This window comes from Elephantulus edwardii, unplaced genomic scaffold, assembly GCF_000299155.1.
Source record: "Elephantulus edwardii isolate Elephantulus edwardi_28Jun2011 unplaced genomic scaffold, EleEdw1.0 scaffold00186, whole genome shotgun sequence".
Taxonomy (NCBI): Eukaryota; Metazoa; Chordata; class Mammalia; order Macroscelidea; family Macroscelididae; genus Elephantulus; species Elephantulus edwardii.
In genome coordinates this window covers 3,226,258-3,249,175 of record NW_006399936.1, presented here as the reverse complement: position 1 = coordinate 3,249,175, position 22,918 = coordinate 3,226,258, and the positions used below count along the sequence as shown (strand labels likewise).

Here is a 22,918-nt window from a genome sequence, read left to right as displayed (position 1 = left end):
AGGTTGGTTTCGTTTTTCCCTTTCTGTTCACTAGGACAGATTTATGCATGTCTGCAGGCAGAGAGGGGAAGGTGCCAGTGGGGAAGGAGTGATTGAAGATTCTGGAGAGAGGAGATAATTGATGGAGCCAGGCCCCCTAGGAGACAGGCAGGAAATGGAGTGCAGGCCACCGCACGGTACGAAAGGAGGAAAAACAGAATGTCAGTGTCATCGGCTGCTGTTTTCCCAGAGTGACACCCGTTAGGAGGCTGTGAGCCATGGCCTGTCTGTGAGGACAGGCAACTGCCTAGTGTGCTCACCAGAGCCTCTCTGTTCTGGACAGAGGAGAGAGGGCCATCAGCATTGTCCCGCCGAGGGCCAAGCGACGTCCTCGAGATGCCCAGGATACAAACTGCTGCCCTTGGAGCCAATTTCAGCCACAAGCAGGAGTGAATTCCTTTCATTACCTGGTGCAGTTGAAACACAAGTACCACAAGGGGGTGGCTTTACAGAGCAGAGATTTATTTTCTCATAATTTTGCAGGCTAAAGGTCATGGTTGTGTCTGTTTCTTCCTTGTCAATAGCCTGAGGCTTTCCTTGACTTATACATGAGCCTCACGGGGGTGGGGTGGGGGTCTCTCCTCCCCAGGTGCCTCAGTGTCCATTCTTCTTTTTTTATAACTCAAAGTGATTGCATTCTGAGTCAGAAAGTCAGCAGTTCAATTCCACTAATTGATCCTTGGGAGAAAGATAGGCAGTCTCCCCCTCAGATTCACAGTCACGGAAACCCAATAGAGTACGTTATGTGTTAGAATCAACTCACTGGCAGTGAGCTTGATTTTTTTTCCACCTACCCAGCTTTGGACTAATTAACATCAAAGCACCATTTCCAAGCAAAGTCATATTTAAGCTATTTTTATAAAAAAATATCTCAAACCCATTGTCAGTTGTGGAGTCAGTTATGACACTCGGTGGCCCTCCACCAGATTTCCTATGTTGTAAATCTTTACAGGAGACTGCCTGTCTGTCTCCCTCCAAGCAGCTCTTGGATTAGAACTGTTGGACTTTTAGTTAGCAGCTCAGTAAGTTATAAAGGCAGAGCTACAGAACTTATTTAAGGTATCGGGGGCCAATATTTCAATGCCTATGTTTAGAGCATATTTTTTAAGATAAAATTTAATCCATATACTTAACCTCAATCAGAGTTGGGTCATTTACTTTTTTAAAATAACATGTTCTTCCTAAATATGAAGGTAATACAAGTTCCGTCTAGAAAACCTAGAAATTAGAGTTGCAAAGAAAAAAATAAAAGTCCTTCTTACCCACCCCCCCCTTCAGAAATAGCCACTGTTTGCACATTGTTGTGTGTAACTCACACTAAAATGACACAGCTGGGTGCTCTGGCTTCAACACTCTGCCATTAAACAGTCTTTGAAAGCACCTGGATCCTGTGACTGTGACAGCCTCAAATACACATACTGCGTCACCGTGAGCTGCTCAAAGGTCCAGCAGCCACATTGCCACCAGTCAGGTGAGTTCTGAGCTGGTCAGTGACCTCTGGTAAAGTTTCTGGGGAAAGAAACAAAACAGTCTTCCTTAGATTTGCATGGTAGTTGCATTCTTCAGAATTTCTAAATCTACGGAGGGAAGTGACTTTGTGCTGTGTGAAACAGCACACAGTGACTGTGTGACAGTGGGCTTGGACATAGTGGAGATGACGGAGACGGCGCGGGATAGGGCAGGATTTCAGTCTCTTGTTTGTAGGGTTGTTAGAAGTCACAGTCCACTGACTCGCTAGCACCTAACAGACTTAGGCCGCCAGGAACAGATTTTTTTTCCTGATGTGAGTTGTGTGAACCTCCAGAACGTAATTGGTAACTGACTGTCCTATGCTTGAAGGTTGGTGGCATCCCTGTCGCATCTCACTAGCTGTCAGTAGGGCCTCCCTAGCCCTGAGACAGCCAAGAACAGACTGTCCCCCCTCCTCCCAGTTTCCAGAATGTCCCTGGAGGCCGGCCCTTCAGGCCTGGGAGCCGCAGGGTGAGCTGGGGTCCAAGGTCTCCACTTAGCCACACGGCCCTCATTTGCATGTGCTTTCTTCCAGAAGAGGCCTTGTCCGCCCGCATGCCGCCACGTCCCCGGTGGCGCAGCGAACAGGAGCACCTGCTTCACGAGTCCTGGAACTCCCTCAGCGCCTTTGACCTCTCCCACCGGGGCCGCATCTCCAACATGGACTTCCAGGGGGACGTCATGGACGAGTTCCTGCAGCAGCAGCAAAGCAGCCGGCAGAGTGACCTCTCACCCTTCCAGAAGGGGGAAAAGCCTGAGCCGCTGCAGGGCCAGGATGACGGCGCCATCGAGGCGGACGACGGCAGTGACTTCAGAATCCCCGTCCTACCGTATGGACAGCACCTGGTCATCGACATCAAGTCAACATGGGGGGACCGACACTATGTGGGCCTCAACGGAATAGAGATATTCAGTTCCAAGGGCGAGCCCGTGCAGGTCCTGAGCATCCGAGCAGACCCCCCTGACATCAACATCTTGCCAGCATATGGCAGAGACCCCCGTGTGGTCACCAACCTCACCGACGGGGTGAACAGGACCCAGGACGACATGCACGTCTGGCTGGCCCCCTTCACGCCAGGCAGATCCCACTCCATTACTATTGACTTCGTGCACCCTTGCCAGGTGGCCCTGATCAGAGTGTGGAATTACAACAAATCGCGGATCCATTCTTTTCGCGGCGTGAAGGACATCACAATGCTGCTGGACGAAGAGTGTATCTTTAAAGGAGAGATCGCCAAGGCGTCCGGAACCCTGAGTGGAGGTACAGTATGTCTGTGGGCTGCCCTTGACCGCTGCTCCCTGAGGCTGGGAGGGATAAACAAACCACCAGCGAGTCACTGACTAGTAAGCCTGGCCTCCTTCCCATCCCCGGTCTGCCGCTCGCGCTCTGGTGGCCTGCTAACCCACAGGTCGTGTGTTGCCGATGATTCAAGTCCACTAGATGCTTCTGGGGAGGAAGATGGGCCCTCTCCTCCCATTGCAGATGATTTATTGAAGCCATGCTCTCAGGAGAAATATGTAGCACAGTGAGTGAAAGGGTGTGGAATGTGGAGAAGCCAGTTAAGTTAGGGCTGTAGGGGAAGCCTAGCCCAGTCTGGGCTCTAAGGCATCACCTGCAGGGCTTGTCCTGCCTTAAGGCAGAGGAACAGGGCTTCTGTAACCCTGTAACCTGTCAAGCATTGGCATCAGGATCCCCAGAGCCCCCCTAGACAAAGTCCCCTGTTAAAGGGACTAGCAGGGTCTTAGGGGGCACCAGCTGCATCTGCTACAGTGTCTCAGTCACACCTGAGAATTGTCACTTGTTTGGTGACAAGTCACAGTGATTCTCTTTAGGTTAGATTCTCTTTCAGTAGACTCAGCATGGTTCTTGGAGTCCTAGGATTCCATTTGCAAACACCAGAAAAAAAAATAAAATACAAAGACTCACAAATCAAAACCTGTCAGTGATGGAGGAGGACGTTATAGCACACAGGTTGACAGATCCCAGGGCTTTGGGGTGAGTTCACTCTTGGCCTTCCTGGCAAACCTCTCAGCCCCAGAGCACTTTGGAGACACGATCTTATTCACGACTGACGACGACATCCTGGAGGCCATCTACTGCTCTGATGAGACCCTAGACCTGGAGGTGGAGAGTGTCTGCAGCCTACAGCACGAGGAGGCGCTGCGGAGACCCAGCACGGCGGACGGCGAGAGTGATGACCGGCCCTTCACCCAGGCCGGCCTGTGGGCTGACGACCAGGTAGGCCGGGATGGGAGCCGGCAGGAGCGAGGGTCGGAGGAGTGGTGGGCTGGCCATGCCTCAAGATTGTTTCAGAGCTGGGAGAACTAGCATGAATATTCTCTAAGCTCTTCAAGCAACTGTTTTGACATTTCTCATTTTTTTTTAAAAAAAAATTTCATTTTCTATCCTTTTTGTGATATTTCATTCTCTAATATTATTATTATTATTATTTTAACCATAGCAGGGGAAAAGAAGTATTCAAATTTTAATCAAAGCCAAGAGAAGTCAGCTCCATGTCATCTTTGAAAGTCGGAGGTTGGCAGGCTCAGGAATTTTTAGCTTTTGGGTTGCATTTTGATCATTCCCTGTTGTTTTTGATGGGAACATTGGAAATTCTTTTAATTGGCAGACTTAGAACCGAAATAGTGATCATCGCTGTTGGCGTTTATGAGCGTGTATTATGATCCAAGCATCGTGCACAAGGACTGCCAGGTGTAACCCACACAGCAGTCTGAGTGGAAACGAAGCACTCCCATTTAGGAAATTGAGGTTCAGATGTCAAAGAAAAACATTTCTGTTGGGAGTAAAGAAACTCTGTTAGGAGTAAAAGAAAAAGGAGTTTCACTGAGGAGTAACAGTTGAAGCTGGGCAAAGCTAAGTAAAGACGCAAAGCGCTCCGCTGTCCGTATCACGTGAGAAATGTTCACACATAAAGAACAAAGGGAAATAGAGGTTGATGGTTGGTTCCGCTTGACCTTTGGAATGCTTTGAATTGTAGTTCACCATTTGGACAGAAAGGAGTGGGTGTTATTCCCTAGATGAATTACACCTAACAATTTGGTTATGCACATTTTCCCTAGAAACATGCTGTTTACACCCTGAATGTGGACCCACCATTCCTTCCCTGAGATTGTTGTTATGTGCCCATCAAGTTGACTGTGATTCCCAGCAACACTGTGAACAACGTAATTGAACCTTGCCTTGTCCTGCACCATCCTCTCCAGCTCACTCCAAGCCCATTGTCACGGTCACTGTGTCAATCCACCTCGTTGAGGGTCGTCTTCTCTTTGACCCTCCACCTTTTTCAGAATGATGTCTTTTTTCCAAGTACTGGCCCCCTCCTGATATTGTGTCCAAAGTCTGTGAGATGAAGTTTCACCATTCTTGCCTCTAAGGAACATCATGGTTGCACTTTTCCTAAGATGTGTTTGTTCTTTGGGCAGTTTATGATATAGTCAATGCTTTTTCTCCAACACCATGATCCAAAAATATCAGTAGTTGTTGTTGTGTGCTTTTGAGTTGAAACCAACCCATAGCTGACCCTCCAGCAGGTTGTCAGAGACGGTAAATTGCACAGGAGATTGTCCATCCATTTCCCCTGGAGGAGTTAGTGAACTCAAACCGCGTGCCTTTGGGATTGCAGTGCAGCTCCTTACCACTAGGCCACCAGAGCCCAAAAGTTTCCATTAGTGCCTCATATATGAAAATGTCTATTTGCATATTTCTCTCTTTTGGTCAAATGTCTGCTTGGGAGCACTCACTGATCACTTATAATGGACTGGCCTTTCTTTTGCAAAGACTCTTGTTTTCTTGAGGAATTTTTATTTTAAAAAAAATTATTTCCTTCACCTTGCCGAGATTATTATAGGTCTCATCTCCAGAGTGAGCAGGTTTTATGGAAAAAGCATTCTGACAGACAAAACCACATTTGAGGACTATTTTTTAGTCAGGATAGTACAACAGAAACATGTGACCACTGGAGAAAGTCTGTGAAACCAGCAAGGTTTTTTGTGAAGAGTCTAATGGTTTTGATATACAACATTTAATGGATGAAACGGGTTGAGTCAAAGCAAAAATAGCATTTCATAGTTGCAACAGTAGAAATCAAGAGAAAGCTAAAGATTCCAAAGTACAGTACAATTTTTTATCCCCCACCCTCAACTCCAAGGGAAAATCCAATTACTTAAAATATCAATTAAGGAAGGGGCAAGATCATTAAAAAAAGATAATGCACATTACAGCTGATTAACATAGCCTATAATATTAGCACCATTTCCAGAAATAGGGACACAGTGGTCAGATTTTATTATAGCACAGGCACCTCCCTGGGCTGCAGGTAGATGGCCAAGATCCATTTTGATACTGATTTCTTGAACTCGGAGTATTGCCTTTTAGGGCAGTTTGTATATACTGCAAAGCTTGTAGTAATATTAGTATGTTATTACATTTACAGTCTAATATTTGTTTATCAAAGATTATATTTCCCAAAAGATATTTTTAAAAAATACCACATTAAACACTGGAAAACACTGGGAAAGAACTCATGAAATATTATAGTAATATTATAAATATATTAAATATCTCAGTCACAAAAAAATACAGCATAATGCCACTGTTATAAAACAGGACTGACATGGGGGATGGGGCAAACTAAGAAAGGAGGGGATAAATAATCTACATGACATTGAAACAGATGAGGGAGAGAACTGGATAAAAGGAATATGTGATTAGGCATTATTGGCATGCCAAGAGTCCAGAGTAAGAGCTGAATAGTAAAGTGGTCTGGAGTCAGGGTGGGGGACTGTATGACAATGAAAGAACTTTTTTCCACAAAGAAAAAAGCAATCTAGGGGTGAGGGGGGACAGGGAAGAAAATGTAGAACAATGAAGGATTGGAAACCCAGGTCCTTTATAAACTTTCATTAAAATCTCAATTAAAAAATAAATTAAAAAAATACTGCATTGAAGACTGGCAATAATACTTTAGTATTTCAGCTTGAACACTGTCAGGGACAGTGTAGGTGACCAAGGAAGAACAAGGGCCTCTATTTCATAGAGGATAAGTTTGTGAGATTCAAAGAGTGTGTATTTAGGTCAGGATAAATTTACAGTTTAACTAGCTTTATCATTTGGGTTTTTACTATTCTCTTTGTGTTCTCCATTTGACTAGAAGATTGTGGACGATGGAGCAATGTAGCCTTTGATAAATGGTAAAAACTCAAGCTAGTTAGTTCTTGGATGATTTGATGGTGAAATGAGTTCCCCAGTCACTATTGTTGCCAATGTGAATATGACGTTTTGGAGACATTTCTTTGCTACAGAGGTTCCAGCAGCATAAAAGCGGGGAAGCCTTCAACTCCCATGTTAAAACCTGAATCATTACTAATGTTTATATGTAACCATTTGCGAGTAGAAATTGAATAAAATCTAGCTGCTGCTACTTAAGCATAGACCCAGAAGATAAAGAGTATTGTCCGGGTAGGAGTTTAAAGTAGCTGCAATCCCAAGACTGAAGCCAGAGCAGAGAAGACAATGGATAGAAACATGTTTGAAAGCCTTGGGGGGGGGGGGAATCCCTACTGATAGATTTTTAAGATCCCACTAATTTCTTCTTGTCTCGTGTGGGAACCTTGATGTAAAGTTTGTGTCATAGGTAAGCCTGTCTTTCGTTAGGCCCAATCCACAATTTAGTGGCAGGATCTTAGGAACAGCCTGCATTTTTCAGTTCCTTAATTTAGTCTGTCTGTCTGTCTGGGCTAATTATTTGGTATTTGAAGTTTTTCTAAAGCTAATTCACGAAGGTTGGAATTAGCAATAGACAAATCAGGAGAATCTCTTTTTCATTGTAGTTGTTCAGTTCTGTCAAGTTGAGCACGACTCATGGCAACCCTCTGAACAACAGATCTGAACCCCGTGTTATCCTGTGTCAACCTCATAATCTCTGACACACTTGAGGACATCAGTGCAATCATTGCTGTGTCGATACACCTGGTTGAGGGTCTTCCTCTTCTAAGTACATAAATAACCCAAGAGGCAGCCATATATTAGTCACATTAATCTCTCTAGTTGGAGGTACTCTTTTTGGATAATGAGCCTGTATTTTTATAATTATAGAGGAAAGTAACAGAGCATCTAGATCCGCTACTAATGCTCCATGCATTTCCAGAAGAGGCTTCAAGTTCTCTTTGTAATATTAGAAATCATGTGCAATTCCATAACATATCTATCTACTGTCTATAAGCATATTAACAAATTTTTCTAAATTAAATTCTACAAGCTGTAACAGGGACACTTTGATTTGTTAGACTGAAGCGACTTCAGTAAAAGTCACATCTGTGTATCCAGCTTAATAGGAGCATTAGGACCATTAGCACCAGGTTTTCAATAGGAAGCATCTGTAAGCAAACTCAGTCAAGATTAGTTAAAAGGGTCTCCTTTTGAGGCTTTTCAGGGAATTAACATTTTTCTCAGTCAGATTTGAGCAGTTGTGCATATGAGAGTTCTCATTTGTTGTGGGGACTAAAGGAACTGGGTTTAAATAGGCCACAAGAATGTAACCTAGTATCACATGCAGCCAGGAGGGAAACTTCACGGGAGGTGACTCTGCTGGTAGAAAGTTGCCATCAAGGTAGGATTAAGTAAGGCAGATGTAGCAAGGGCCACACATAGACTTCTAAAGTATTTGCCAATACCACAAGTGGTTTCCATCAGGTTAGCAGTAGCAGTCATGCAGAGAAAGCTACATCCTTTGGCTGTAAGGTCAAGGTACAGGCTATACACAGTATAACCTGCAGATCTCGACAGTCTTCCATGTGCTTGCGTTAGCACACATTTCCAAATGCTTTGTATCCAGTGAGGAAAAACCTTGGTGGTAATTAGGAAAACCTAGAGTGGACATGTTCATTGAAACTTCTTTTAATTGAATTCTAACCTATCAGTCATCTAGTGCATGGAAGAAATCCGACTCAAAAGTTTTTTAAATATATGTATGTAAATGTTGAGCCAACAAAGAAAAATTAGAAATCCATGTTCAACAGTCACTCCAGAGGTTGAAAAGCCCCTGTAGCAGTTTCTTTGTTTTAGATATAAGAAAGAGATGAGTTACTTCTTTCTGGTTAGGATCAATAGAAACACCTTTTGCAAAAGTTGTTAAGTGCTGTCGAGTCATAGGTGACTCATAGCGACCCTATGAATAAAAGATCTGAATAATTGTATAACTTTCATTGTTTCTCCAAGTTCATAGACTTTCCAGAGGCAAGTAATTTCAGAAGTGAATGCCACTCCTGCTTCCAAGCTTGTTTTAATCAGGGAGCTCCACCAAACACTGTCCACCATGGGTAACCATTATCACATTTGATGCATCAGTGCCACAGTGTTTAGCATCACAGCAACCACGAGTTACCTCTGTACAGCAAATGGACAGGCCAGTGCTATACTACTGAGAAGAATGTTTGACCAAAAACGATTAAAGCCAGGCCTGAAGGCCACAGATTAAAATCACCCACCTTTGACTTGCAAAAGTTAAATAGCCCAAATATTTATTTAACAGAAGACAGAGCTAATTGTAATTTTCTTTGTCCACTAGCAGCCATATGTTTTCATAAGACTTCTATTACCAAGGCAGGTCTGTTGAGAAATTGAAGAAGCATATTATAGCAATTTGGATTTTTAGTTGTAAAATTTAAAGGCTACAACTCAGCAGTAAATCCTTGGGGCATTACAGTTCAGATAATATTGATGTTTTTCCATGTAAAAGCAAACAAATAATAACTTTTGGAATGCACAGGACACTGAATGAGGGACTTAAGTTATCCACAATGGTAAAATAAATTGTATCCAAGGGGACATTGAAAAGTAATAAGTGATAATTAGAGGCTAATGGGAACCTAGGGATAACAATATATATTGTTTTAATCAATAATATTGATTGCGTGCAAATATTGAACACATATCCAACCTCTAATATCTTAGGATTTTTAGGGTTTTTTACTAGGAAGATGAGAATATTACAAAGGCTAGTACAAGGGAAAATTAAATCTTTAGAAAAGAAATCATGTATGATGGAAGCTAATCCTTTTGCTTCTCTTTTGAATGAATATTGGGAATTTGGGGCAAAGGTTTAGTTAAATCTACTTGAATTTTTATCAGCTTGCTGTCAAAACTCAACTTACATCTGTGAATGTGGTGACCCACAAGGTTTCAAGGACTAGAAAAAAAAATAAGAAAGAAGACTAGGCTGGGTTGAATTTTGAGAAGGCATGACAAGTACATTCATAGAGAAAAATATTTCCTCTTTCTGAATATTTTTAAATTCAGAGTCTTTCTGTGTTAGCTTAGCAGTATTAGACAAACTCAACAGTATCCCTGTACTTTTATTAAATTGTAAATAGATTGTATAAAAGATTTCTTCTGCATATATTGACAAGAGTATCCAAGATAAGAAAACAGGGGTGCAAATCTTCAATAGTCCCAAGAGATATTGGAACAGGCTGAGAATAATTAACATTTTTCCTGATTAAATACTGCTCCCCATTACTAAAATTTTTGCAATTTTAGTACACTGAACTAGGTTATATATATATTTTTAAATATTTTATTATTTGGGGGGTGTGTGTGTACCGCCAATCAGATCTGACTGGTACAGGAGGAGATTGTTCCTCCTCCTCCAGCAGAGCACCTGGTGGATTTGAACCGTGCATCTCTGGGACTGCAGTTGAACTAGGTTATTTTATAAACAAATGGGGGTAATAGCAGACAGGATCACCCCAGTCCCAATTATGAATTAGCAAGATTCTCATTAATGTAATAATTCTCCAATAATTTCTTATTTGGGATTAAGAGCCGTAATGGGAAAAAGCCTTAGGGATTGTCTCTAGCATTTTTTTAAAAACTCATAGCCCTAGAATCTTCCAAAAGCTTAGTGATATTTCAAGTCTAAACTGTCCTTGAGATCTTTCCATTCAGCCTACTCTAGTCAGATTGGGCTTTCTCTGGGTGAGTAATCATATGTTGTTGTTGTTATGTGCCATCGAGTAATCATATGAACGAACTAATATCTGTCAGGAAGCCCAGTCTTGTAAACTTCAATGAGGATTTAAAATTACTTACAAAATTTTTAGGAGTCTTCAAGTTGGTTTGTGTTTTTCTTTTTAAAATCTTTTAGTCTGCGTTAGCTTGGTTTTCTAGAAAAGCAAATCAATAAGATATATATGTATTTGTGTGATAACATAAAATGTATGTAGATAAATGAGATTTATATCTATTTATCTATGGGAGCTCTGGTGGTGTAGTCAATAGAGAGTTGTGCTGCTATCCCATAACCAGTTTGAATCCACCATCAGTTTACAGGCGATAAGTGGGCAACCTCCTCCCATTCAGAACCCCTATGGAGGGTCCATTATTGGTTCCAACTCGATGTCAATGAAAGTTTGCACCTTTATTTCAGACTCTTAGTAGCTATTCCCACGCACATATTCTTCATGGTTTTGTGTGTATATATTAACAAAATCAAGCTGTTCTTTTGGAGTATAGTGTTCCTGGGTAACAATTGGTACAATTTTGGGACTTGATGGAGTTTAACTCTAGTTAAAGGTCTTTATGTATGTTGTAGGAGGGGCCAGTCACTGGAGAAAGACATCATCTCTGAAAAGTGGAGAGTCAGTGAAGGAAGGAAAGTCCCTCAATGAGATGGATTCACACAGTGCCTATAGCAGTGAACTCTAGTGTGGTAGAGAGGATGAAAATGGCACAGGATAGGGCAAGTTTCAGATTTGATGTTCATAGAATCACTAGGAAGCATATTAAATTCAAAAGGACCTAACAACAGCAACATAGGTCTAGAAGCTAACATGGGTCATGGGGACGGTTCCTGAGGAGGTCTCAGGTAATTGCTCCAGGTTCCACTACTAGGAAAATTTCAGATAAAGATTTATCACTGAGTTAACCTCATCAGGTGAGAATAAGAGAACTTGTTCAGTTGGCAGAACTAGGTTAGAATTTAGAGCTCATTGTCCCCTATCTCCTGATATGTCCACACTCCAATTTTCAAGGTTCCATTTATTTCCAATAAATGACCTTCACTTTAACGTCAGATATATTGGCATTAGGGTTTCAGTTGACTGTCATTCAGTCATTTGTATTAGAGTTTGGTTTTTAGCATTATCAACTCCGTTATTATAATAAATACAATTTTACTTCAAAGCACCATTGGAAACTTTGGAACCTTTTAAGAGATGCTTGAATGCACTGAGCTCATCTCTCTCTTCCCCCCCAACAATTTATCTACAATAAGTAAGACCAACCACCCAGTTCTCTTAACTTTCTCATTCTGACAAAATTTTAGAAAAGTATGTATCACCTAGAGCTTAAAGTCTCACTAATACTCAATTAATAGTGGTCGTATTTTGGGTGTTAATGTTGACACCTCTTGGTACGGATTAGCAGAGCCCTGTTTACTGCTTGCGTCAGTAAACTTCTTAAGTTTATTAAAAAATACTTTTTAAGACTAGTCAGTCTGAAGAACAAATTTTAAAAGCCCATCCTTAGCAGTTTTGGTCATCTAGAACCACTCCTAGTACTGTATGTGTTGAGCTGAGTTCTGTAGAGAAACAAACCAATGAAATTTAAGTAAATTGATGGATCTCAAGGAAATTGCGCGTATACTTGTGCAGGCTGGCCAGTCCCAGGCAGGCTACTGACTTCCAAGGCTGATGAATCCAAGATAAGCAGGCAGTGTGGCAGGTCATGGGCAGCAGTCCAGACGCTGAATGGTGACGAGCCAGATCAAACCGAAACAGTTTTGCTAGATGTCCCTGTATCTTTGATGGGGGCCATGTACCCCGTGAAACTCTTTCAGTTGATTGGCCACTTATCCTTGATGAGCACATGTCATCAAAGAAATTGTTACATCCAATCAGCAAGTCTGAATTCTCTCTCCCTCCCTCCCTCCCTTGTTGTGTGTGGTTTTTTATTCTTCTTAGTCATTAGATAAACATTTGTTGGGTTAGTCACTGTTAAAGAAACCCTAAACTTAAAAAAAAAAAAAAGATTGAAAAAAAGAAAGAAATCCTAAACTTCAAGCTTCTTTCCTCCCAGTAAGAATTACTAGCAAGGATTCAAACCCAGTGTTTCTGAGCCTGACAATTCCTCTAGTCATGGAGTACCCACCAAGGCAGAAAATTCAAGACAAAACACAGAGACTGGCCTGTGGCATGGGGTGAGCCTCCAACCAACTATATGTGAAGGTCATTAAAATCTCCCCTTTTCTTCTGCTTCTTACCCAACTGGCATGCAGGTCCCAGAGCCAGAGCTGTCACCCAGTCCCCCGATCCGTGAAGTCACCACACCAGAGCCAGGAGTCTACCACGGGCTCTGTGAGTATCCGTACCAGGGACAGTGGAACACGGAGTGGTGGTGGATGGGGTGGGGAGAGTTTGACCCCTGGGAACATGGCTTCCTTGGATAATTGAGCAGGTTGTTCTTCGATCAGAAACACCAGGTCAGAGTGAGTAGGGCTGAAACCAACCAGCCTGTGCCTGGCTCCCTGGCCCTGACAGGGATAGCCCTTCGGAGCTGTCTTGAGTTGAATGACAGTAATGGGCTTCTATCAACACAGATGACCATCCCCTTGGGAGTGGTCATGCCTCTGAGCAAGGAGATTCCCTTCAGCCAGGAACCATCGTGTGTGGGAGGTGGGGGTGGCATTGGGAACACATCTGTGCATTGTCAGCCAGCAGCACTCCCAGTCCTGGAAGCCGAATGCTCTAGACAGGGCCTCTCAACCCCACGCTCTCTCCTTAGCCTACCTGTAATCCTAGATCTTCCCAAGGAAGCTTTTCCACTGTCTCCAATAAAAATTCCTCTCTCTAACCCACTCCAAAGGAATAAATGATCTTTAAAAAAAGAGGAAATTGCCTCATTTTGAGTCCTTACAGCCCCTTATAGTTCAGGACCTTCTCTCAATTACATGAAAACAATATAGTAAGTGGAAAACCAGCTTAAATACTAAGCAAGGATCTGGCTGGTGGTTTAGACCATCTCCACTCTGCCACGCTCACATCAGCGGGCCAAACGGGGTGCCAAGGCCTGGGGAGCCGCTTGAGCCCCCTTCCTCTGACCTGACAGTCAATTGGAAGGAAACTCAGTCTCCACTATTTGCAGAGCAGGTGTACGCTGCCTTGGGGCTCTGTCTGAGGACCGAGGATTACAACGAGACTCCTCATCAGAAGTCTTTGTTCGAGAGTCAGGTCCCCCACTAGGCTGCAAAGAAATCAGCAGTCTTTTCTAGTTTAGCTTCAACTCTCTTCCACCTTTTTTTTTTTCTTAAAAAAAAAAAAAGGAAAAAAGGAAAAGCAACAGAAATTTACTTCAAACCAAGTTAAGACAAAGAAAGTAAGTGACTTTGTTGGGTACCAGAAGTCAGGAAATAAGGAGACACATTGCACTGGAAAAATCTGCAGTGAGGGACCTCTCCAAATTATTGAGGTGTAATGATGTCAGTTTGAGGACTAAGGTGCATCTAATTCAGGCCGTAGTCTTTCCAGTCACTTGTTATTCATCTGAGAGCTGGAGAGTGAATAAGGATGACAGGATTGATGCCTTTGAGCTGTGGTGTTGGAGAAGCACACTAAGCATCCCATGGATGGCAAAGAGAATGAACAGAGGTCTTGGAGAAGGTGCAGCTGGAGTGCTCTTTGGAGGCAAAATGATGAGGCTTTGCCTCACGTACTCGGGGCATGTTGCTAAGAAGGGCTATTTTTATGTTGGAGAAGGACATGATGCTGGGAAGGGTAGAGGGTCAGCAAAGGAGAGGAAGACCCTCAACCCAGGTGAATTGACCCAGTGGCTGCTGCAATGGGCTCTTGTGTGTCAGGAAGTGTGAGGATGGTGCAGGACAGGACTGGTTTCAGGTCTTTTGTTCATAGAGTCACTATGAATCATAATGGCACCTAACAACAACAACAACAACATGTGACTAAAAATGTCAAGGTCACTGGTTTCCAGAATGGCTGGATCCAGGTGTATAAATGGTGTCATTACAACTCCGTGTCTCTGTATTTCTGCTATTTATCTCTCTCCTCTTTCTTACCTCTAGGCTCCGTCCACAAGAGAACTCCTAGTAGTTCTAGGTTTATATCCATTTTACACCTGGGGAGGTGGAGGGAAGAGAACATTTATTTCCCAACAGGGCCCAACAGTTGTTCAAGTTAAGTCCCCTTGTCCTAGCCTGGGTCACATCAGAGCTTGAACCAGTCATCATGATAGACAAGGGAGGCAATGAGGTGCTCGAGAGCATGTACTAGCCGGGCCTGGACTGTGTCCCAGCCTGGAGCCAGGTTGAGTGGCCAGCGTCTTGAGCAGTGTTGCCACTTGAAGGAACGGGTTGCTGGCCTGGGAGAAGCAGCCATGGTCCCTTCCGTTTGATGACTTCCCCAAAGATGCCACTCTGTAAATGCCTCTCTCCCACTCAACAGGCCCCTGACCTTTCTCAGAAATGTTAGTTGAGTGCCTCAGGGAATTTTGCCCTGGAGTGGAGCTCAGAGACCTTTCTGGAGAAATGAAAGTCTAATTTCTCTCCTCATTTCAGCAGGGAGGCAGCTGGGCCTCACAGCTAAGTGTCCTGCACTTGTTTTGAGACCTGCGATTTCTGAATCTCTTCTCCAAACCCTTGGTTTTCCCCTCACTGCTCCCAGAGTGAAGCGTTTGCACGCCTCAGCAGCCTATGCAAGCAGAGAGAGCGCCAGTAAAGTGACCGGGAGGCAGGCTGCGGTTGGTAAATACGGCCAAGCCTATTCATGTTTTGAAAGGGGATATATGACTTGCTAATTTGCAGATGACACTAATTTTTGGAAGTTTTGCAAATACCAGTGGTGATGAATAGGAAAGGAGCTGAGAGGCTTGAAGCATGGAAGAGAAATGACAAAATTAATTTCCATTTATATAAATACTAATTGATACACCAGAGAAAAATGAATATGGAACAGCCTGAACTCAAAAAGGAGAGCAGGGACTTTGAAAGCAGCCGCACGTTAGATGTGGAGCTGCAGGGCCTTGCCAGGCCAGCCGACGGTGCGAGCCTCGTGACGCCATCTCTTTTGTTTTCCTAAGAGGAGGTGGTATTTTTCCCTCCACACTGATCCCTCTCATCCAAATCCAGGCTCAGGAGACCGCCACTCTGTCACTGTGGGTCAGAGACCTCTCCCCTCTCCCTCGCTGCCGTATCTAGGCCATTGCAAAGTCAATACCGCCTCCAAAACCGCTGCTGGAGCCATCTACTTCTCCGTCAACCTCCATCACCACCACGCCTGCCCAAGCGTCAAGCAGCTGCCACCTCCCTCTCCCTGCACTTTTCATCTTCTCACCTCCCTGCAGCAGCTGAAGAGCGAGCTTGCCCCAATGCCGGGTGCAGGTCAGAACGTGACGGGAGAGAAGCCCTCCACCGGCATCCCATTGCACGGAGATGAAAACTTACATTTCTGGATGTGAGCTTGTCTCTGCCCAGCTTCCCGGCCTCACCGTGCTCCACCCTCTCTCTTGGTTACCTGATTCCAGACATGAGACACGTTTGTTCCCGTCTCAGGGCCTTTGCCCTTCCAGGCCCCTCCGCATGGAATGTTCTTCCAGAAATGCAAATGCATCGTGGTGAAGGCTTAGCTCCAATGTGCCCTCTTCTCCAGGAGCTCTCCCTGATCACCTCACCCCTCACCTCACTCCCTGGCCCGTTTCTGTCTTACTTGTCACAGATCCCACATCTGTCTTATTCATTTGCTGGGCTCATGTTGTCTCTCTTTCCAGGATCCTATGAAAGCTCTTTTGAGTTCTTGGGTTTTGCTTTCTTGTTCACCCCTCTAAGTGGAACAGGATCTGGTACCTAGTAGATGCTCAATAAACCTGTGTTTGCCATTGAGGAAACTCAGTGGTTTTGTTTTGATCTATTCGGTTACGGCTATGTTCTGAGCAACTACTGTGCAATCAGTCGTGCTTTTTGTATATTAGAAGCCGAAACAGCTTGTTTTGAGCACCTAATTGCCAGACACTGGTCTAGGTTTTCAGGGCACAGCAGTAAATAAAAACCCAACAGACACGGTCCTCAGGAAGCTGCTGACTTGGTGGGGAGACCAAGCTGGTAATTGTAGACTATACTGTCCTGTGTTGGAGGAAGGGTAGCCATGGGGCTCCTTAAAAGCAGGTGGTACAGCTTCATCTCACATACTTGGAGCGTGTTGTCAGGAGGGACTGTTCCTTAGAAAAGGACATCATGCTGGGAAAGACAGAGGGTCCGTGAAAGAGAGAAAGACCCTCAAAGAGATAGATTTTACGCTGGCTGCAACAGCGGGCTTAAACAGGGTGGGGATTGTGAGAAAGTCACAGGAGAGGGCACGACTTCAACCTGTCGTTCACAGGATCGCTGAGTCATAGTTGACTTCAAAGCAACAGCATATTATCACGTACGTCAGTGACTACAACTCTGAAGTTAAGCACAGTGGAAATTATGAGAATGGTGCAAAATCAGGCAGGATTTTGTTGTTTTGTACATAGGGTGGCTCTGAGTGGGACCAGATGGAGGACACTTGGCAACAACAGCAATAAATGGTATTGAAAAAAAAAAGAAACAGGGTAAAGGCATAGCATTTGGTTAGTAGGAGATACCTTCCCTGGGAAGATACTTGGATATAGATGTGTAGTAAGAAATCACGTCCAGTTAGCATTTGCTGCTGAACAAACCAACCCACCGTTCAGTGGCTCAGAACAGCCCCGTGTGCCGAGCTCGCTGTGCAGTGTTTTGGTGGCACTGACTTGGCCGCGCTCTGCTGGGCATGCTCACGAGTCTCGGTCAGCTGGCAGATGGGCTGACGGCCGAGTCATCGAGAATGGGTCACCCTCGTGTCTGGCTCCAGGGAGCTCTTTGCCAAGTGATGGGCAGCTGGACTTGGGGTCTCTCACCGTCCTGCAGACCAGATTGTCCTTCACATGGCTGCCTCAGGAGTCCAGGTGAGAACAGAGAGGGAGAATGAGCTCCAGTTCAGAGAGCTTTGTTGTTGTTGTTGTTGTTGTTGGGTGTCATCACGTCAACTACAACTCATACTGACCCTAAAACGAAAGATCTGAACCCTGCCCTGTCCTGCACCACCATCATGGCATCTCTCAGATGCTTGATCCCACTGCTGCAGTCACTGCGTCACCTATCTCATTGAGAGTCTTCCTCTCTTTCGGTGATCTCCCACCTTCCCAATCATGATGCCCTTTTCCAAGGATCAGCCTCTCCTAACAACAGTCCCAAAGTATCTGAGATGAAGCTTCACCATCCTTGCCTCCAGGGAGCACTCTGGCTGTGCTCTCTCTGAGACATATTTGTTTATGGGACATTCTTCTCTAACTCCACAAGTCAGAGGCATTGATTTCTCTTCTTCTGTCATCTTCATTCATTTTCCAGCTCTCAGATGCACATCAGGTGTTTGAAATGACCGTGACTTGAACGAGCACACCTTAGTCTTTAAGCTGCCATCACTGCTCTGACAGCAGCCTTCTCCAGTGCTTATACATCTGATTTCTTGGCTGCTGGTACCCATGACGTAAGAGATGAGATTTCAGCCCTCATAGCCTTAATTATCTTAACGGGGCAGGTCGATATTTACCAAATATTCCCACGATCACAGTAGTGACCAGGGCTTGGAAAAGGAAAATTTCAGCCACGTGACAAGCTGTGAATGGAGAGTTGAGCTAGTCAAAGAAGTAAGGAGGGCTTCCTTGAGGTAACAGGCTGGGATGAGTACAGGTAAAGCAGGCCACATGAGTAAAAAGGAGATAACAGCAAGTGCAAAGGCCCTGGGGTAGGAGGAAGGCGCGCGTGTGTGTGTGTGTGTGTGTGTGTGTGTGTGTGTGACAAGGAGGAAGACAGCGGGGTGACTGATGTTGGGTGAGTCCAGAGGATTCCTGGTATAAGAAGAGGCTGTAGAATTAAGTAGAGGCCAGAGAAACAAGGCCTGATTGACCAGGGAGCCCCACAAGTTGTGATGTGTGAGATGGATCCACAAGATCTGGTGAGTGGAAAGAATCCAAGGTTATGTGCAGGCCCCACTCATCCTGCAGGTGTTCCCGAGCACCAGAAATGCTCCTGCACAGAAGTCTCTGAGAAGACAGGGGCAGAGCCTGCTCCGTGACCCTCCTGAATGAGACTGAATTTTCAAATGGCTCGAAGGTTGAAGGTGCTTCTTCCCGTCTGCACCTTCCATCTCAGCCTCTGGAACTGCTGGTGCTCACAGGCTCTTCTCTGCTTCCTGTGCCAGGCCTCCAGCTGAATCTCACCGCCTCCTGGGGAGACCTGCACTACCTGGGACTCACGGGCCTGGAGGTGGTGGGCAAGGACGGCCAGGCGCTGCCCATCAGCTTGCACCAGATCTCTGCCTCCCCCAGAGACCTGAACGACCTGCCCGAGTACACTGACGACTCGCGGACCCTGGATAAGTAAGTGTACACGGGCAGCTTTGCTCTCCCCACAGCCAGGGCCCAGGGACCCTGTTTGCATCCTGACCTCATGTGCAGACACCAGCGAGCACTCCAGTGCCCCCTCTCACCCCCACCCTTTGAGGTCTGTGGTCCTCTCGGTGAGAAACCAAGGCTCACGGGAGGGAAATGGTCTCCCAGGGCCACACAGATAGAAGTGGTCAGCAGGGCTTGAAAACGGTTCTGTCCTTGTCAGTGGTGATTCTTGTGTTCTCTGTGATGAATCGTAAGCTGCTCGCTTAGCCCTCAGGAGGGGCGACTCTGTGTTCAGGTGTTAGTGCCTCCTGTCTGCAGCCCCTTGGACATGAGAGCTTTCTCACTTCCTTGAGGCGGGAAGTGACTTGCAGGTGGCCATGGTTGCACTTCCTGTGCACTGGTCAGACTTCACAAACTCATGCGTTATCAAGTAACTAAGGCAACAAACCTCAGATGTGCATTTCTCCTGGGAAATGTGTAACCCATGGATCAGTGTTAGGCTCCTCTGCTCAGAACAGCAGTTGGACTTTGCCTGCAGGTATGAGGGAGAGTCAAGGCACGTCAGAGAGGTGGGAGCCCAGATCCCAGCTCTGCTCCTTGCCCGCTAAGGTTCTTAGCCTCGCCTAGAATGAGAGCAGTGACAGTAATAACGGGTATTATGGTTACCATTATCCGAGCATTTATTAAATGCCACACACTGGACGGTGCTAAGCAGGGTACAGCTACTTGTCCATTTAGGTCACAGCCCATTTTATAAATGAGGAAACATTTGTAAGGGAAGGAAACAAAGTTGAGAGAGGTTACAAGCCAGCTGGAGGTGAGTCCAGTTGCATAAGTAAGGGAGCTCTGGAGGCCTAGAGGCAAGAAGCTGCACTGCAATCCTGAAGGCACACTGTTCGAGGCCACCAGCTGTTCCATGGAACAAGGATGAGCAGTCTCCTCCCATGTGATTAACTGCGAAAACCCACTGGAGGGCCCGCTATGAGTCGGTTCTGACTCTACAGTACAGCAGTAAGTGGGTAAGTAGGAAAGTTGTCATTTGAATACCAGTTTGTGTCATGCCGTCATCTTAGCCGCGGTTTCCCTGTCAGTTGGACGGGACAGCAATTCCCAGGGCTGAAGGAGGAGCAGTTGAGATGGTCGTATTGTAGCTGTGCCTCCAGGCAGAGCGTACACTGGGTCAGTGCGGGGCTTCCCCCACCTCTGCTGCCCTCATCACCTGCCCACCGGCCCCTCCCACCTCCTCATCCTGGCAGGTCACACCCCTGCGTGCTTTCACCTGTAACCCCATGACCCAGCGCCCTACTCAGAAGTGAGGAGTCACAGTCCACTCTCAGCAGCCCTCTGCCCAGGTCAAGGAGCCCTAGTGGCTTGGTGGTTAAGTATTCTACTGCTATAGTCAGTGGTTTGAAACCACGCGGGGACATTCTGGGCGTCCCCAGGATACTGTGAATCAGAACCGATCCCACCCTCGTAACAGGCTTCGAGTCGGTTTGATGCAAATCCCAGACCTGATAGTATTTCATCTCTAAATATTTCAGTACATGTCTCTAAGTAATAAGGACTTTTTAAAATAAAACAATCATTATTATTTATACCTTTTTAAAAAGGTACCATTATTACACCTTTAGCAGAAATAATAGTGATGCCTTCAATTGTCTGTTAGCAGCAAATGTTCCTATTTCTTTTGGTATTTGCATAATTGAGTTTGTGGGTTTGCACTGAGACCCACGTCAAGTCCTTGTGTGTGTTCTGCTCCTGTACCTCTTAGCTCTCCTATGATCCCCCTTCCATCTCTTTTTAATATTTCCTTGTCTTTTTTTTTCTTTTTTTTCTGTTGGAAAACCAGTTCTCTCTGCTGTCGAGTCCTGACTTAGGTGGTTACAGCCCCGTGGAATTGTTGCACCTGTTCCTTGTCCCCACATTTTCTGTAAATGGTTCATTAGAGCGACAAACCTGATCAGATGGAAGTTTGGCTTTTGAGGCGAGACGGCTTCATGGGTGTTGCCACGTGTTTCCGTAAGGATGTTTCTAATGTCTGGTTGTCAGGTGATGGTGAAGAACATTGATTTGCAGAGCCTGGGTCTATTAACTCATTAGGGATCGCAGAATAGTCACATTCTGTTCCTATCATTTCTCTTTCATCGATGCCAAAAAGTCCTTCACTAAAGAGAAAATTTCTCTCAATTGTTCTGTTACCATGAGATACCATTCAAGAAGGAACAGGAAGATACATGTGTGATTTCCTTGCCCCCGCTTTTGTCTGTTTTCACTATAACCAATGGGTTCTAGCATCCTCTATAAAGTGTTTGTTTCTGAGAATCGTTTTAAGCTCGTGGATTTAAATGTCCTGTGCTTGTTGAGTGTCAGTCCGCTGTGGTGATTATCCTTCTCAATAAGGAATAAGGCTGCTCCTTATGAGTGCCCAACCCTTCCGTGGCATGGATGCTTCACCACGTGGACTCTTGAACCTTTTTAAAAGAGGAACCTCTGACAGCTCCCTTGCATTCTGATGTCACAAGGTGTTCTAGCCTCTTCTGAAGCACTTCTTGTCCAAGACATGCAATCAACCACTTCTCAAAATAGCCCTGGTTTAAGATGTGGGTGAATATCCCAAGAGGAGAGAGGAGGGGGAAGTGGGGGCCGAGAGTGGAGACAGGAGGAAATGACAGAGTTGCAGAGTTTTGAGGGGTGGAGGGAGGGGATGGAGGGGAAACAGCAGTGTTCAGGAATGCAACACAATGGAAAAAATTAAACAACAACAAAAATAGTCCGGGTTGTGTTTAGTGGGAAATGGAGATGCCCATTGCTTCGTGGTTGCTCGTTGTCTCGAGGCTGGTTTTGTGGACAGCAGAGGGGAAATCTCATTTAGCTTTTCTTGAGGGTCTTTGTAGGGAGCTTTTCTTCACTGGCAGCTGCACACACGTCAGCCGTTCTCCTTGTTTTCATAATTGATGGTGGTGGTCTGTGCCATCGAGTCGGGACAAACCCATAGCTGACCCTCCAGCAGGTTTTCAGAGAGAGTAAATCACACAGGAGGAGATTCACCATCCTTCTCACATTGAAGCTGGTCGACTTGAACCACATGCCTTTGGGATTGCAGCAGAGCTTCTTACCAGCAGGCCACAGACTGGCCCTCATTTCTAGGGTAGAGAGGAAATTGCTCTTGGAAGAAAAGTAAAAGGTTTCCTGGTGGCCGTCCTCACTCAGTTTAGGTACAGAAATACCCAATGCCGTGTTGTTGGGTTTCCTGTTTTAAGATGCCCTCAGTTGTCAGACATATCACCCATCAATCTAATAACAACCTTTTGGAGACAAAAGAAATATTACCCTCATGGATGAATGTTGAGAGTATAAGAGTTATTCTAAAGCCAAACAGGTAAAAATAGAATACTTTTTTCCCTCTCCATTTAAAATCTAAGAAACATGACAGCAGCCTGAGTTTCAGCCGGTTCAGTACCTTGAGGTCCACCAGGATTCTGGGGGTGTGGAATAGGGGAGGCTCACAAAAATGAAGGGATTGTAGGAGGTCACATAGGAGTCTGGCACCTGAGTCCTTGTCTCTGGGTCAGATCTCAGTGACGTTGTCAAACGTAGGGACCAGGATGAGGACCTGGGTCTGGTCTGAGGCTGTGAGGTTGGCGAGGGCAGTTAGAGGCAGCAAGTCCTTGGAACCACACAGGCAGATTTGAGCAGGATGAGGCAAGATGCCCAGGGTGGGGGTGCGAGATGCTGGGAAGGAAGAGAGTTCACTGTGGTCCAGGTGGCAGGTCAGAGCAGAGGGTGGGCAGGGTGCTGAGGGCACCTTGGTGATGATTGGAGGTTGCCTTGGGGCACCAGCCCATGCCGGACTGGCTCCTCCCCACTGTGCGTGGATCCTGGTCGTCGTCC

General features: G+C 45.3%; 1 protein-coding gene across 1 annotated transcript in view; it reads left to right on the top strand.

Moving 5' to 3' along the window:
- KIAA0556 (KIAA0556 ortholog) overlaps positions 1-22,918 on the top strand; it is a 151,866-nt gene that overhangs the window by 109,459 nt on the left and 19,489 nt on the right. The window contains exons 16-19 of the mRNA XM_006896630.1: positions 2,084-2,809; positions 3,582-3,787; positions 12,843-12,921; positions 18,835-19,012. Of these exons, the coding sequence (XP_006896692.1) occupies positions 2,084-2,809; positions 3,582-3,787; positions 12,843-12,921; positions 18,835-19,012 (1,189 nt within the window). The remainder of the gene's footprint in view (positions 1-2,083; positions 2,810-3,581; positions 3,788-12,842; positions 12,922-18,834; positions 19,013-22,918) is intronic.